We start from the raw sequence: 16452 nt of genomic DNA on the forward strand, positions 1-16452 counted from the left end.
TGCAGAAGAGGAAGAAGTTGTTTTTTGGGTTTGTTGATTTGGAGAAAGCATTCAACCCACGCGAAGTAGTGACATGGGCATTGAGGAAGTTAGGAGTGGAGGAATGGTTGATCAGAGTCGTGATGGCAATGTACGAGAGAGCGCGCACAGCTGTAAGGACGGAGGATGGGAACAGTGGTGAGTTTGAGGTGAAGGTGGGAGGGAGTGCATCAAGGGTCAGTACCAAGTCCACTACGATTTGTAGTTATGATGGAAGTGCTGGCTCGGAGCGCAAAGGAGGGTTTGCCGTGGGAGTTGTGTGCAGATTATTTAGTGTTGATTGTGGAGAGTAGGGATCGACTGAAGGAGAAGATGAACAAGTGGAAGGAATGTTTGGAGGCAAAAGGTTTGAAGGTGAATATCTGAAACACTAAGGTGGTGGTAAGTGGTAAAACGTGAGGTGGAAAGAACTGGGAAGCGGCCATGTGCTTTGTGCAGGAAGGGTGTTGGAGTGAACTTTATCATTCAATGTACAATGTGCGCTGAGTGTAGTAGTGTGAGAGGGTCATTAACCAGTGTGGTCGCTGCATTCAAGTGTAAGGTATGCATAGAGGGAGTTACAGATGGAGGAAATGTTGAGTTGGATCTTGGAGATGGAGTGAAGTTTGAGGGTGTGAATACATTTTGCTTCCGAGGAGACATGCTGAATGGAGAAAAAATGGATCAGACTCGGTGGCGGTTGCGAGAGTGAGATGTGCATGGAAGAAGTTTCAGGAACTGAGTTGCATGCTGACGAGGAGGGGTGTGTCGTTGAAGTTGAAGGCAAAAGTGTATGCCACATTTGTGAGAAGTGCTATGATTTATGGGGACATAACATGGGCAATAAACGTAGAGCAGCAATGAAAGCTGGGAAGGGTGGAAATGCAAATGGTTTGGTGGATGTCAGAGACAGAGAGACAGAGAGACAGAGAGACAGAGAGACAGAGAGACAGAGAGACAGAGAGACAGAGAGACAGAGAGACAGAGATATGATGATGATGAATTGTGGAAGATGATGGGAATAGAGCCTGTGTTTGATGTTGTGAAGAGAAACAGGTTGAGATGGTTGGGTCGTGTGTTGAGGAAGGATGAAAGTGATTGGGTAAGAAGAGTGATGGAAATGAATGTAGAAGGAAGTAGAGGACGGGGAAGACCGAGAAAGACTTAGCTAACGGTGGTGGAAGAAGAAATGCGGGTAGGGGGGTTGACAAGGGGAGATGCAGAAAATATGGCAAAGTGGAGAAGATTGTCATGGGGCCTGCAAGGCTAACCCCCACTCCAGCTGGGAAACTGGCCTTACAAATGCCTGTTGTGCTGTGACCAAGTGATTTGGTTTTCAAGAGTATTTTTGATTTCTTGATTAATCAATGAATCGATGATTTATTCATTTTTCGATTAATTAATTATTTTTCAAAAAATTACAGATTCGGATGAAACTGGTGGTTAAGGTTTGCTTTTCGGCAATTGATTGAGAAATTAATTATTTTATGATTATTATTTACTTATTTTAATGATGCAATTAATCAATCAATTATTGTCCACTGCTCCCTTCCAATTCCGACTCCATGTGCTGCATGGTGGTGCCGAAGGTGCCCCGGCGATGTTGCGCACTGGAGGATTTGTTATTTATTTATTTGGCAAGGGGGTGTTGCACTTTAAATGTTTTGCTACTTGTTATAGACAGTAGGCCAAGCATCCAAAATGTGTCTAGTTTTTGACTTTTGTGACCCACCTCTGGTATGTACCTGAAATTTTGCATCGATTTTGAGAAGAAAATCACTTAGAAAGAATTCACAACTCATCAGTGCAAAAAGTTGCACATTAATTCGTTATACGAATTAGCAAAAACCGAGAGCGCCATTTTGTGTCCATTGTGAGATGGCTGTGTATGACTGGGAATTCTGATGTCAATGTATTCATCGGGTGATGTCGATGTATTCATCTGGAGACTACATGAATGTGGGTCATATGGGTCCCTTCCTCTCTCTCTCTCTCTCTCTCTCTCTCTCTCTCTCTCTCTCTCTCTCTCTCTCTCTCTCTCTCTCTCTCTCTCTCTCTCTCTCTCTCTCTCTCTCTCTCTCTCTCTCTCTCTCTCTCTCTCTCTCTCTCTCTCTCTCTCTCTCTCTCTCTCTCTCTCTCTCTCTCTCTCTCTCTCTCTCTCTCTCTCTCTCTCTCTCTCTCTCTCTCTCTCTCTCTCTCTCTCTCTCTCTCTCTCTCTCTCTCTCTCTCTCTCTCTCTCTCTCTCTCTCTCCGTCTCCGTCTCCGTCTCCGTCTCCGTCTCCGTCTCCGTCTCCGTCTCCGTCTCCGTCTCCGTCTCCGTCTCCGTCTCCGTCTCCGTCTCCGTCTCCGTCTCCCTCTCACCTACTGTAATGTGTAATGCCACTAATTGTTGATCTGTGGACCTCATTCATCGGCATAAAAGCTGAACATACAAGTCAGGAAGACATGCACTGGACTGGCATACCGAAATCAAACACAGTGTATCATAATATCATCCATCAGCAAACTAATCATCAGTCATTCTTCGTTCAATCATTGATACATAAATCTATCACACACCAAAGCTGAAATTATTTACACAACACTTTGTTTTCATTAATATGTATATAATGTCTCCATTTGATATTTTAAGCAGTGGCAAGATCATTTTAATTTCAGTTTCCACAGGTGAGTATATTGTGTGCCAATTGCTTACAACTGGAGACTTGGAATTCTTCACATTATTTCTTCAGCACCATTATTTCTTCAGCACTAAACACAGGAAATGTTTAGATTTACTTAATATATGTACATGTACTGATGATCAAAGTTTCTTGAAAACTAACCTTTTTGCCATCAATAAAAAAATAGATGTATTCGACAAACATGTCTCTAAGCGTTTTGCACAGTTTTATCTGTTGTTTGCACCTGTAAATGTTTCTTTTTATAGATAGACATTTTCTTCTGTTTTGTTATCATTATGCAGTTTTCCAATCATATATAAAATCTCAAAACTGTAGGAACGTTCACTTATTTATCAAAACATTGTAATGTGTATTATGGCTTCTGATGATGAAATTTTTTTTCTAAAGGACTCCTAAAAATGTCATTAAAAAACTGTAGACACTATCTTGGTGGAGCCATGGACTACCATGCCGCTGGCGTACAAGTCGTAACTTTGTACAAGTCGTAAATTGGCTCGTGTTTGTTGTGGGCAGCAGTTCACTAAAAAATTATGCCAGCGGCATGGTATACTTTACATTGAAGTTCAATCATAATTATCGGTGTATAGCCACTGTACATTAACATTTTTAGGTTGGCATTCCACTGCGACCGCAAACAAACCCATTGTAGCCACACTGCTATAGCAGGTTTTCCCCATATCGTTAATTTAATAGAATACATAGCAACTGCAGATGGAAACAATGGTAGTGTTGTGATTCATGTTTCGAATTTTAAGTTCGTCCTTATTCCATACTAGTCTAGATTTCAGTTAGGATCATTGACACATATCACGGTCAGTTTATGATTGAACTTCGAGGGATGATACTGATACGAAGTAATCACAGAATTTAGAACATCCAGTCAGATTCATGACAGATTCTATAGTATTGCAATCACTGGGTATTGATTTTGATCATTCTGTCAAAAATTAGTCAACGGTAGAAAGGAGATCCTACCTTCCAGATCCGTCACATTAATCATGATCATCATGATCATCACTGCGCGTGGCATCTGCGGCTACAGCAGCTGCAATCCACACACCAAGCCTTTGCCGGCTGTGGTGTCTTGGAGCGCCTTGTCAGTGACCTTACTTTCGGGGCTTCCTTCCACATCAATCCATTTCTGTTCCTCTTCCTGAAATTTCTCTTCCTGAAAATCACATTCCTGAAATTTTAAAATGTTTTTCTCACAAAATGGAATTACTTTGTCGTGGGTGTTGATGACATGCATAAAACAGAACCCCGAAGAACTGTCTTCAGAATCTTCGGCAGCACTACCATCAGATAACATGTACGCTGCCATGACAGCTAGTGAGTTTACAGCTTGCCTGAAACGAAGCGTGTGATTGGTTGATGACCGTGGTGCTGTATGTCAAAAGCCCTGTGATTGGACGATGTTTGTAAGAAAATTGTCACAATTTTGGGTGTTTTTTTCCATATTTTGAAAAAATGTGCAAGTTTTGTGCTTGACGAGTTTCAGATATGATTTCTATAATATTTTCACACAACAAATTATAAATACAGGTAGATACACGAGGTGGGTCATGAAACTAAACAAAACGGGAGCCTGGCCCACGGTCTATTACTTGGCAAAAAATAAATAAATTTTGACAAGTATGTTGACACCTCCGTTTGTGTGTTTGTGTATTTGTTTGTCTGTCCGTCGACTCCGGCCCAAACCGCCTAACCGATCGTTCTGAAATTTTCAAGGATAATGTCAACGACCCTGCGGCGATCTCACATTGAAGTGTAAAATTTGTTCTACCAAAAAGGTCTAAATAGGCCAATTTGAGCCAATTTTTTTTTTTAAATCCTCAGTTTTCCTCTGATTGAGATGAAATTTGAACAGGATTTGCATATCAGGTCAGTAAATTCAACCACCTATTACTTTTGAGGTTAGCTTTGGTCAAAAGGTCAATCCAAAATAGGCCAAATTTTTAAATTGTTTCTAAAATTCTCAATTTTAATCCGATTGATTTGAAATTTGAAGAACATTTGCAGATCAGGTTGCTGAATTCAACCACCTATTGATTTTGAGATCATAGGCCAAAAGTCCAAATCAGGCCAAATTTTCTAAAATCCTCAATTTTCATCTGATTGACTTGAAATTTGAAGAACATTTGCATATCGGGTCACTAAAATCAACCTCCTATTAATTTTGAGGTAAACATACACTAAAAGGTCAACATTGGCCAAATTTCTAAAATCCTCAATTTTTTTTATCCAATTAACTGGAAATTTGAAGAGCATTTTCATGTTAGGTAGCTGAATTCAAACACCTATTCATTTTGAGGTTAACTTTTGCTTAAATGTCAAAATAGACCAAAAGGCCAATTTGGGCCAAATTTTCTAACTCCTTAATTTTCTTCCAATTGAGTTGAAATTTGAAAAGGATTTACGTCAGGTCACTGAATTCAACCACCTATTATTTTTGTGGTCACCATAGGTGAAAAGGTCAACATAGACCAAAAGGTCAGCACAGGCCAAATTATTGAAATCATCAATTTTAATCCAACTAACTTGAAATTTGAAGAGCATTTGCATATCAGGTCACTGAATTCAGCCACCTATTAATTTTGAAGTAAACAGGCGAAAAGGTCAAAATTGGCCAAAAGGCCAATTTGGGCCAAATTTTCTGAAATCCTCAATTTTCTTCCGATTGATTTGAAATTTGAAGACTATTTGCATATCAGGTCACCAAAATCAACCACCTATTAATTTTGAGGTAAACATACACCAAAAGGTCAACATAAGCCAAGTTTCTAAAATCCTCAATTTTTTATCCAATTAATTGGAAATTTGAAGAGCATTTTCATTTCAGGTCACTGAATTCAACTACCAATTAATTTTAAGGTCAAAAGGTCAACACAGGCCTGATTTCTAAAATTGATAGATCGGGCCAAAAACTAAACATATCAATGTATCTCAAAAAGTTGTGGACGAGTTATGAAAAAAACAAGGTGGATGAGTTGAATAGGTGGTGAAAAGAACAAGTGGATTGGATTTTGGTTTGGATCCAGCCCATCAGTGGGATATAAAACGTAAACTGTTCCATCTGGCAGAGGTGTGTGCTCTACCGAGTGCCATTCTACTTTGTGCTCTTTTGCCAAATTGTCACTCTCTGAGTGATTTTTCATTTGTGTGTTGATGTGTTAAGTATGTTGATTGTCTTTGTTTGTTTGTGTTTGTTTGCTTGTTTGTTTGTTTGTTACCTGGCAAAAAAAAAATTTTGGACAAGTATTTTGATCGCTCCATTCGTGTGTGTGTGTGTTTGTGTGTGTGTGTGTGTGTGTGTGTGTGTGTGTGTGTGTGTGTGTGTGTGTGTGTGTGTGTGTGTGTGTGTGTGTGTGTGTGTGTGTGTGTGTGTGTGTGTGTGTGTGTGTGTGTGTGTGTGTGTGTGTCCGCTCACTTCCAGCCCAAATCGCTGAATAAATCGTTCTGAAATTTTCAGAGATTAATGTCACCGACCCTGTGACGGTCTAGCATTGAAGTTTCGTAAAATTCGGTCGACCAAAAATATCTACATAGGCCAAAAGGTCAACCCAAATTTGGCCAAATTTTGAAATTGTTTCTAAAATTGTTAATTTTCATCCGATTAATTATCATGAAATTTGAAGACCATTTGCATTTCAGGTTGTTGAATTCAATCACCTCTTCATATTAAGATCAAACTTGGTGAAAAGGCTAATTTGTGCCAAATTGGGCCAAATGTTCTAAAATCCTCAATTTTCATTAGGTTGACTTGAAATTTGAAGACCATTTTCATATGAGGTCGCTGATCTCAACCACCTATTCATTTTGAGGCCAACATCGACCAAAATGTCAACATTGGCCGAATTTCTAAAATCCTCAATCTTCATCTGATTGACTTGAAATTTGAAGAGCATTTCCATGTTAGGTCGCTGAATTCAAACATCTATTCATTTTGAGGTAAACATAAGCCAAAAGGCCAATTTGGGCCAAATTTTCTAAATCCTCAATCTTCATCCGATTGACTTGAAATTTGAAGAGCATTTCCATGTTAGGTCGCTGAATTCAAACATCTATTCATTATGAGGTAAACATAAGCCAAAAGGCCAATTTGGAGCAAATTTTCCAAAATCCTCAATTTTCATCCGATTGACTTGAAACTTGAAGAGAATTTTCATGTCAGGTCACTGAATTCAACTACCAATTAATTTTAAGACCAAAATGTCAAGACAGGCCTGATTTCTAAAAATGATAGATAGGGCCAAAAACTAAATACATCATTGTATCTCCAAAAGTTGTGGACGACATGACAAAACAAGGTGGATGAGTTGAATAGGTGACAAGAACAAGCGGATTGGATTTTGGTTCAGATCCAGACCATCAGTGGGATACAAAACGTAAACTGTTCCACCTGGCAGAGGTATGCGCTCTACTGAGTGCCATTCTAGTTTGCGCTGTTTTGCCAAGTTTTCACTCTATGAGTTTTATTTCATTTGTTTGTTTGTCCAGGCAATATCTCAGCTATCCTTTGATATAGGAAGCTGTAAATTGGGATCAAAAGTGAAGATGTGCTTTGACATAAATGCGTAGTTTTTTTTAATTTTTCATTAATCAATTTACTGTCATCCTTCCGAGGTTGGTAAAACGAGTGCCAGCATGCTGGTATACTGTGTCGGAGTGGCGACCTGTCCAGGATTGTGCCCTAATAGCCAAGGAGACTGCTTAAGCAGCACAAACTCTCTGAACAGAGTATGGTCCCAATCTCTCCTCTTTTCTTGGTCCACTCGTTATTTTTTTCTCTGCATCCACTTGTCATTATTTTATGGAACTTCAACATCAACTTTCATTGTTATACTGATGATACCCAGACTATTGTCCAGTTAACCTCATGATGATCCTCTTCTGTCACTATGAATTCCTGTTTCACAATCAAAACATCGATGTTCATGACCTTTCTCAAACTCATCGCTGCTGGGATTGACATGCTGATCCCTGGTGATCCTTCCCCAGGTAGTAAAACATGGGCATCATCAAATGAACTCTGCTTCTACAGTTTTAAATTTTGGTGTCACAATGGATGCAACTCTTTCCTCTATTCTGCATATTGTTTAAAATACTAAATCTATTTTATTTTACCGACACAATATTGGACAAATCCATCCATGCTTAAATCAGAGGACTCCTCAATCTTTGTATCGTGGTCTCATAACATCACACTTAGATTACTGCAACTCACTCATGTTATTAAAATTACCTGCTTCTCTCCAGCTCTTATAATTCATTCAAAAAATGGCTGTTAGGTTTATAGTGAAAGCTCATAAATATGCTCAAAGCACTTCACCAGCTCTGAGGACACCAATGGTTGATAGTCTTTAGAGCCAAACAAAGCCGCTTTCTGCATACATTTCTGACTTAATCAACCCTTATACCTCTACAAGAAATGTCTGGTATAACAACGAGAACCTCATGATATTTCCTTGCCAAAGAATGAAAAATATTGGCGCTCGAACATTCTTCAATTTTCCTTCTCAACTGCGGAAACTGCTGCCTCTTAAATTTCACATAGCTTCATCAATTATGAGTTAGAAATCTCGTAAAATTTCATTTCCATACCTTGGAACTGAGATTTGCTGAGCCACTATTTTTATTCTACTTTTCTTATGTCTTCCTTTGTAAAATTCTTTTATTTTGCTTTTAAATGAAAAGCACAACATTAAATTGATCAATTTATATCCTGTAATTACCTCCGTCACTGATGATGGATGGAGGTTATGGTTTCACCCATTTGTCTGTTTGTTTGTCTGCTTGTTTGTCTGTCTGCTTGTGAGCAGGATATCTCAAATAGTTATGGGTGGATTAAGACGAAATTTGGTGAACAAAGTAGGTGTGTGACAAGGCCGAATTGTTTAGAATCTGGTGAAAATCCAGATTCAGATCCAGATACGAGGTTTCAAAATTTTGTTTGTGACTCGACCATTGAAAGATGAGGCCAAAAACCACATATAGCAAGATATCTCAAAAAATTGTTGACGGATTATGACAAACCTTGGTTGCTGAGTTTGGTTCAGGTCCGGATGCAGATCCGGTGTATCAGCGGGATACAAAACATAAACTGTTCAGCCTGCCTCGCAGAGATATGCACTCTACCGAGTGCTGTTCTAGTTTACTGTTGTATCTGCTCCCCCACTATGTGAACAAACTTCAAAACAGGCTACTTACGCAGAGCTGTGAGTGCCATCTCTGACAACCACTCATAATTTAATTGTGTGTACAGTATATTATCAAGTATCACAATTAATGGTACATTCAGCATAAAATAATATTCCCTATGGAGGAGAGAGAAAACAATCCAATCACAGTTTTTTCTGCTTTTGACAGACTTTGGCATGGGCAGCCATTTTATACGTGTCGTTTGATGTCACGTGATAGATCGTTGTTTCAGTCAGGATAGGTCTCAGAAAGTCCTATTCTTTCAGGAGAAATTTTGTTGCCTTCCGACTAGGCATGCATTAAATTAAATAAGAAACATTACTTACAAACTGACCCCCATGTATACCATTGCTAAGTTGATTAAACAAATTGTATGTATGAGTGGCAAGACATCTTTTGGATACACTGCTTCTTTTTTCTTGAACGTCAATGTTGTAGTGATGTCTTCATGTGGTGAATATTAATATTCCAAACAATTTGGCAATCTAGTTGCATTTTCATGTATAAATGTTGTTTTTTTTGTTTGTGTTTTTTTTAATACATAGTCTTGGCTCATGGAAGAGCTAGGACACATAACAGAACAGATCAGACCACAACATAGCAAAGGGAACAGCAGGAGAAAGGGAAAAATGCCAGTAGTAGGTCGGAGGGAGAAGGTAGACGAAGACTGCCAAACAAGGGTTGCAGGTAATGATAAAGGTTAGGGGAGAATGCAAGGGGAAGACAAAATGGACACATACAGTATGCAAAATTTTGGGAGGTGGTTTATCGTGTGCAGAAAATATCGTGACTTTTTATGGGGGGTGACCTGAGATGGTGGGGTTCACAGCTGTGTTGATGACCCGGAGGGAAGAATGAGATGGAAGAGAGTGTGGAAGGCAGTTCCACAGGTGGGAATAGAGAGAAATATACACGTGAAGGTGAGCAGTGGTTCTGCATTTAGGCAATTTCACTAGGAGGGGGTTGCTGGTGGACTGCGTGCGTCCTGCAGATACTTAGGGGAGAAGCTCTAAGTTCTTGTCTTGCAGAAGCTCAATATTTGTCCAGAGAGATGGCCCTGGTCTCATAACTGATGTTGAGGGACTCCATCTATTGTTTGGAGAGTGGAAGCAGCATGTCCAATGCAGAGTGACTTGGTCTGAATCCGAATTGATGCTCTGAGATGAAGCTGTTGGAGAAATCAACCACGCAGCTATTGAAGCTTTTAAAGTTCTAGTTGTTCTTGTTGTTGTTGTTTTTTTGAAACACTAACCATGCAGACATCAAACAACAAATGTGTGGTTGGTATTTAACCATTGAAAATACAATTGCTATATCTTTTGAAACCTATTTATAGTAAGCTGGACAGCCTGGTGTTCAGGCCCGTCGCTAGGGGGGTGCATTTGGGTGCAATGCCCCCCCATGGCGCATCTGGTGCCCCCCCCCACTTGTACGCCACCCATTTATGCCCTGTTGCACCCTGTGAACAACTTAGTGTTTTAGGACGATCGCCCACTGTGAACTTGCTGTTTCAGAGTTCACCTGTGTGAACTGAAACCCTTATTCCAGATGTTCAGTGTGGTGAATAATAAGGCCTTCTTGGATAAACTGTTCTTTAATAATATCCTTCTTTGAATAAGAATCAAGAGATAAGTCAAGTGTGCGCTTCCCAGCGCATCTCCAAAAGCGATTGGCAAGACAATACAGTCCAAGACCACAAGATAAAAGATAATAACGCAAGCACCAACGCCAGCAGCCAAGACCTCGTGTTGAATGTCGATGTTGTGGGTGGTTTTATATATATATATATATATATATATATATATATATATATATATATATATATATATATATATATATATATATATATATATATATATATATATATCTATATCGTGGATCATTTCGTTTTAAGGAATAGCCAATCGGCATGTTTGATATGGAGACCCTATTGAGCAGGTTACCTGATTGGTTGTAAGTTAGGTATAAATGTAATACAGTCATAATATGATAATATGATTAAGGAAAAGACATAAATTTACATAATTAAAGATGAAGTGCACGTGCACCACGTGACCTTCATAACCCGTCAACCCTCCATCTTACAAAAGTAATTTTATAATAAAAATTAAAAATATGTGTGCTTGCAATCGTGCTTACATTTGAAATTATGCAGATAAAACCTGTTTTTGATGGATGGATCATTTAATAAATAAATCCGTCAACCGTCAAATGTCGCGAGTCGCGAGGGACGAATCACAGAGCACGACCTCGCAGCAGGAGAAAAAGACGTGGATGATGGATAAACGAAAATGGCTCAGAAAAGGAAAAAAATGCAAGCGACGAAAATGAAGAAGATGATGAAAGACATGTTGTGGGAGGAGTTGGAGGAGGAGGAGGAGGAGGAGGAGGAGGAGGAGGAGGAGGAAAAGACGATCATGTCGATGAAATACCGATAGAAGCTGGCCAACCTGGCCAAGCCAGCAACGTCAGCCCTGCGCCTGTAGCCCCAGCGCAGACAGCCGAGTTTCCACGCTCGGCGGCGGCCTCGGGATCGGGTGTGACTGTCAATCCGCTTCCTGATGATCTTGGAAGTGAGAGACCGAATCAAGTTGTTCTACAGCGGTACCCTGGCCATCTGTTGCAGAACAAGAGTCGCTCGTTTGTGTCCTCGTGGTACCAGACTAATGAATGGCTGGAATACAGTGTGCAGACAGATGCAGCATTCTGCTATCCATGTTGGAAGTTTAACACTGCACGTGGCCCAGTGGACTCTACTTTCACAGTGCGAGGCTACCGGAATTGGAAACATGCCGTTGAGAAAGGCAGGGGGTTTCACAAACACGCAACTTCAAAGGAACATTTAACTTGTGTTTTGAGGTGGAAGGAGAATGAGAGGCGTATCGATTGTGATCAGGAGATTTCCACACTCCTCAATGCTGACCAGCTAAATAGAAACCGGTACTATGTGTCTGCTCTTATAGATGTTGTGGGATTTCTTGCCGAAAATCAGATACCTTTTAGAGGGAGCCTTGATAATTTTGAGGATATGCCAGACGGGCACAGTGGGCTCTTCCTCTCACTTTTAAACTCCACACTCAAAAAAGACACCGAGCTAGCCGAAATAATAAAGCATATCCCACGAAACGCAAGCTATACTAGTCTGGAAATGCAGAATGAACTTATCTGCACATTGAGTAATGTTGTGACGGATGCCATCGTGGAAGAAGTAGGCACATCGTGGTTTACCATCAAGGTGGATGGGACGAGGGACCCCAATGAATGTGAGAACATATCAATCATCATTCGCTTTGTATCGGCATCAAATGAAGCAACAGAGCGTCTACTCACAATAGCTACAGCCGACGCTGGAGATGCAAAAACATTGACAGACCTAATAATTGCAGAGCTGACAAAAACAAGACTTGACACGTCAAAAATTTTAAGTCAGGTGTACGACGGGGCTTCGGTAATGGCTGGGAAGCAAGGTGGGGTGCAAAAGTTGTTGCAAGAGATATTGGAAAGAGAAATCCCCTATGTGCACTTCTTAAATCACCAACTCCATCTGGTAGTTATCCACGCACTGGCAGCAGAGAAAGCTGTCACTGATTTCCTCGAGGTTTGTTGTTGCCTGTACAAATTCTTCAGAAAGCCCACTGTTGCTGCACAGTGTAAAGGTGAGCGGTTAAAACGACTTCTTGATCAAAGGTGGACGGGACATTTAGCCACCGTGTCTGTGATCATAGGATCTTTTAAGGATATCACATCCTGACTGTCGGAGATTGATGCAGAGCGCGCCTACGGTGCAGAGATGAGGATGGAGGTTATTGGGCTTTTGCGGGAAGTCTCTGGGCCTGCCTTCATGTTCATTGCTATCTTTGTACAAAAACTGCTGATGTTGTTAGATGGCCCTAACAGATTCTTGCAGGCAGAGGACATGGACTTGCTAACGGGGTTGGAACTGGTGGCGAGTGCTACAGAGTGCGTGAAGAAACTCCGCTCTGAGGATGAGTTCACTGATCTGTGGAACAAGGCCAACGATGCTCACACTTCTACACCTGCACCACCAAAACGGAGACTCACAATGCATAAGAACTTGGAACAGTTTGTAGTTTTGGATACCACAGGACAAAACAATGACAATGACAAGACGGAACTGCAGAGGGTTTTTACAGCGCAATTGACACTGTGCTTGGAGAGATCACTCAGCGTTTCAGTGAGCGCAACACACAACTCAGCTGTTCACTCGCTGCCTTGAATCCTGAAAATGGCACGTTTTTGGATCCCCACTTGCTCCATCACATCATGACATTAACAAAGTCAACCATCAGTGAACCAGAGTGTGTGGTTGCAAAGCAGTTTATTCGCTCACAGACAGAAAAGCAGCCAAACGAGAGATGGACAACACAAAAACTCCTCTCAACATTCCACAAAACGCTGGAAGCCATGCCAAGTGTAGTGACTGCTATGAGACTTGGACTAACATTTGGTGCGTCCACTGCCATGTGAGAAAACTCATTCTCAACATTGAGGAATGTCTTCACTGACCATCGACGGTCCATGCGCCATGCACGCAAGGCACAACTGGTACAGCCGGCCTTCGAGAGAGACCTCACATGTAAATGCCTGAATGAATGGAAGGAGAAGGTCCGTAGAAGATTCCACACCGAGACGCGTCGCCTGCAGCTCTTCTGACAGCGAGTACAGCGGTATAAAAACTATACGAGGAGTTCAGATTGTGTGTGTGACTGCTGGTGATGCGTGTGTGGTTGTGGTTGCAGTGTGGTTGTGGTCAGCACCCGCCGTGGTCGGCTGCTTTGTACTTCTGATGTTTAAGTTAAATGTTGTGTTTGGTGCTTTGCATATCCAATATCGAGTGCTTTGTGCATAACCTTACCTCTGTGTAATTGACTGCTTTAAATGCGGACCTTGTGGTATCTTCAGGCTGGGCGTATTTGCTGTTGATAGTTTAACGTGATGATCGCAGGTCATAGCCTACTGTGTCTTTTTTCAAAGTGCACCGATTCTGGTGCCAACCTCCCCCGTTTAGTCATTGTATCTCTGGTATATATAATTTTCTAATGCCAATTCTTCACAACACCTTGTATATGTGCACCTGAATTGGTGCCAATTGTTTAATCATTGAATATTTGCATCGTGAATGTGCCAATTTGTTGCGGCTCTCCTGCATTCGAATAATTTTAGGCCAAAAACATCGGAACATATTAAATCTAGCTGAGATCAATTTGGTTGGTATGCGACGGCAACCTCAGTATAGATGTGTCAATGCTGCATGAATACAATAGTATACCGGGTTATCAAAAATATAAAATATAATAATTGTGCTCCCCATACAGTTCATATGCCCCCCTTAATACTGAGCCCTGGCTACGGGCCTGCTGCTGTTGGCTTTGTGTTTAGGGTGGTGGCTTGGGATCCTAGGGTCCTGAGTTCAAGCCCCGTTGGCCGCTGAATTAATATACACCAGGAGGTTGACTCAGCCTGTCATCCTTCCGAGGTCGGCAAAATGAGTACCAGTGTACTGGTAAGGGGGACAATGCATCAGCGGCATAGCCGCATCCCAACCAATGATGCAACCGGCAGCCACAGGCTGCACTAGAGAGAGACAGAGAGAGACAGAGAGAGACAGAGAGAGACAGAGAGAGACAGAGAGAGACAGAGAGAGACAGAGAGAGACAGAGAGAGACAGAGACAGAGAGAGAGAAAAAAAAAAAAGAGAAAGCAAGAGCAAGCTGGAGTAAATAAATAAATAACGGCAAACACCACTGATTATATTAATTTGACATACTCTAGCATCTTCACCATTAATTAGGTGTTGGTGATCTTTTCCATAATTTACTACATGCACTGCTCTTTAATGGGTATATCCGTGGGCATCTATGCAGTGTGAAGTCACAAATGAATAGGCTTCAGAGGCAGTTGGAAAAGTTGTTGACGTTGCTCTTACTATTTGGTTCCCAATGGGTATAATTAAACTGTGTGTGTGTGTGTGTGTGTGTGTGTGTGTGTGTGTGTGTGTGTGTGTGTGTGTGTGTGTGTGTGTGTGTGTGTGTGTGTGTGTGTGTGTGTGTGTGTGTGTGTGTCCATGTGCCTGCGCAAACTGCTGTGTTATCTCTTGCTTTCTTGGATAATGGACCAGTGTATTCTTGGATTCTTGGATAATCATAAAGTATATGCTTATTTTCATTTGACATTTTAATGAATGTCATTTGACATTTAAGACAAGGTATTTCCACGTGCTTTGTTTTACAGGCCACAGTACCTTCGGCTCATTGAGGAGTGTGTAAGCCAGATTGTGCTGCACCGCAATGGCTTGGACCCAGACTTTCGATCGACGCAAAAGTTCTGTTTGGACGTAGAAAACCTGATAGGTATTTCAAATTTTGCCTCGTCATTTTTTATTTTTATTTCTTGCTTTCGATGTATTTAATTGCCTTCATTAGTTAATTTTGCCCATATTCTGAGATTTATATTTCATTGAGAAAAGGACCCTCCGGTTTTTCATTTTATTTTTCTATTATCTCCAGACAACATGGTTAACCAGGAAAAGGTTCAAGAGAGTGCAGCACTAGTAAATGACTTGCAACAAAAGGTGAGGACTCACTATTTTTATTATACATCTTTTTATTGTCACTCTGGGACATATTAAGTCTTCGTTTTGACATAGATCATTTCAAGTTGTTCAGTTCAATGTAATGAGGATGGAGGTGGTAATAACGGAAAGGAACTGTGCTTTGATTAGTTTTTCATTTCGTTTTATGAACTGTGTATTGTGCATGATTGTTCATCATAAATCCTTTGACGATGAGGCAAAATGCGAAAAGCAAATTGCGTGCAATATGATATTCTGAAGAAGCAGTTGTGCAAGAAGAAGTAAAGTAAATGGCAGAATGTGCAAAATGTTGTGGTGTGCTGTTTGTTTTATATTGAGAATTGTTATATGGCATCTTTACCTTGGACTACTGGAAGCTGACAAATTACTACTTTTATTCCTATCCATCCACCCTCCCCCCACTTCTTTTGATGAACTGATTTTTGACAGTAATGGCTCCTTCACGCCGTTTTCCAACAACCCCATAATCTTGTTTTGTCACGGTTATTACGAGGTGCATTTCAATGTCGAATTTGAAGCCTTTCAGCTTATTTTCTTGTATGTTTGTTGAAATGAATGTTGTTCTGAATAGATTTTATAAATATTTGGCTTCCATGGTAAAAAGTTAAAAACCCTCCCAAGAAATCCACTTTTTTCCGAAATCTTTTTTTCCTGGTGTTACAACGGGAAAACCTTCAAAAGAGGCTGTTTGTTGATTCCACCAAAACCCTTATTTTTACACCCCTCTCCAGCCTTTTGCCCTTTACTCTTACCAAGTAGTTGTGGAAGATTAAAAAAAAAGACTTGGCTCCATGCTCTTCCCCTGTCATTAGTTCTTCACAACCTCCTTTACCTTATCTCCCCACTCTTCCCATACACCCCGATCCTTTCTGTTCTTTGCTATCCTTCTCTACCTCTTTTTTTATGTTGTGAAGACGGAGGCATGTGGGTAACAGAAGC

At 40.7% G+C, this 16452-nt stretch overlaps 1 protein-coding gene across 1 annotated transcript in view; it reads left to right on the forward strand.

Annotated features, from left to right (window-relative positions):
- LOC147008646 (protein diaphanous homolog 2-like) overlaps positions 1-16452 on the forward strand; it is a 468186-nt gene that overhangs the window by 161717 nt on the left and 290017 nt on the right. The window contains exons 12-13 of the mRNA XM_085863759.1: positions 15153-15271; positions 15428-15492. Coding sequence (XP_085719885.1) covers positions 15153-15271; positions 15428-15492 — 184 coding nt within the window. The remainder of the gene's footprint in view (positions 1-15152; positions 15272-15427; positions 15493-16452) is intronic.

The sequence above is a fragment of the Eptatretus burgeri genome, chromosome 18 (genome assembly GCF_056783735.1).
Source record: "Eptatretus burgeri isolate ZD-2024b chromosome 18, Ebu_testis_v1, whole genome shotgun sequence".
Lineage (NCBI taxonomy): Eukaryota > Metazoa > Chordata > Myxini > Myxiniformes > Myxinidae > Eptatretus > Eptatretus burgeri.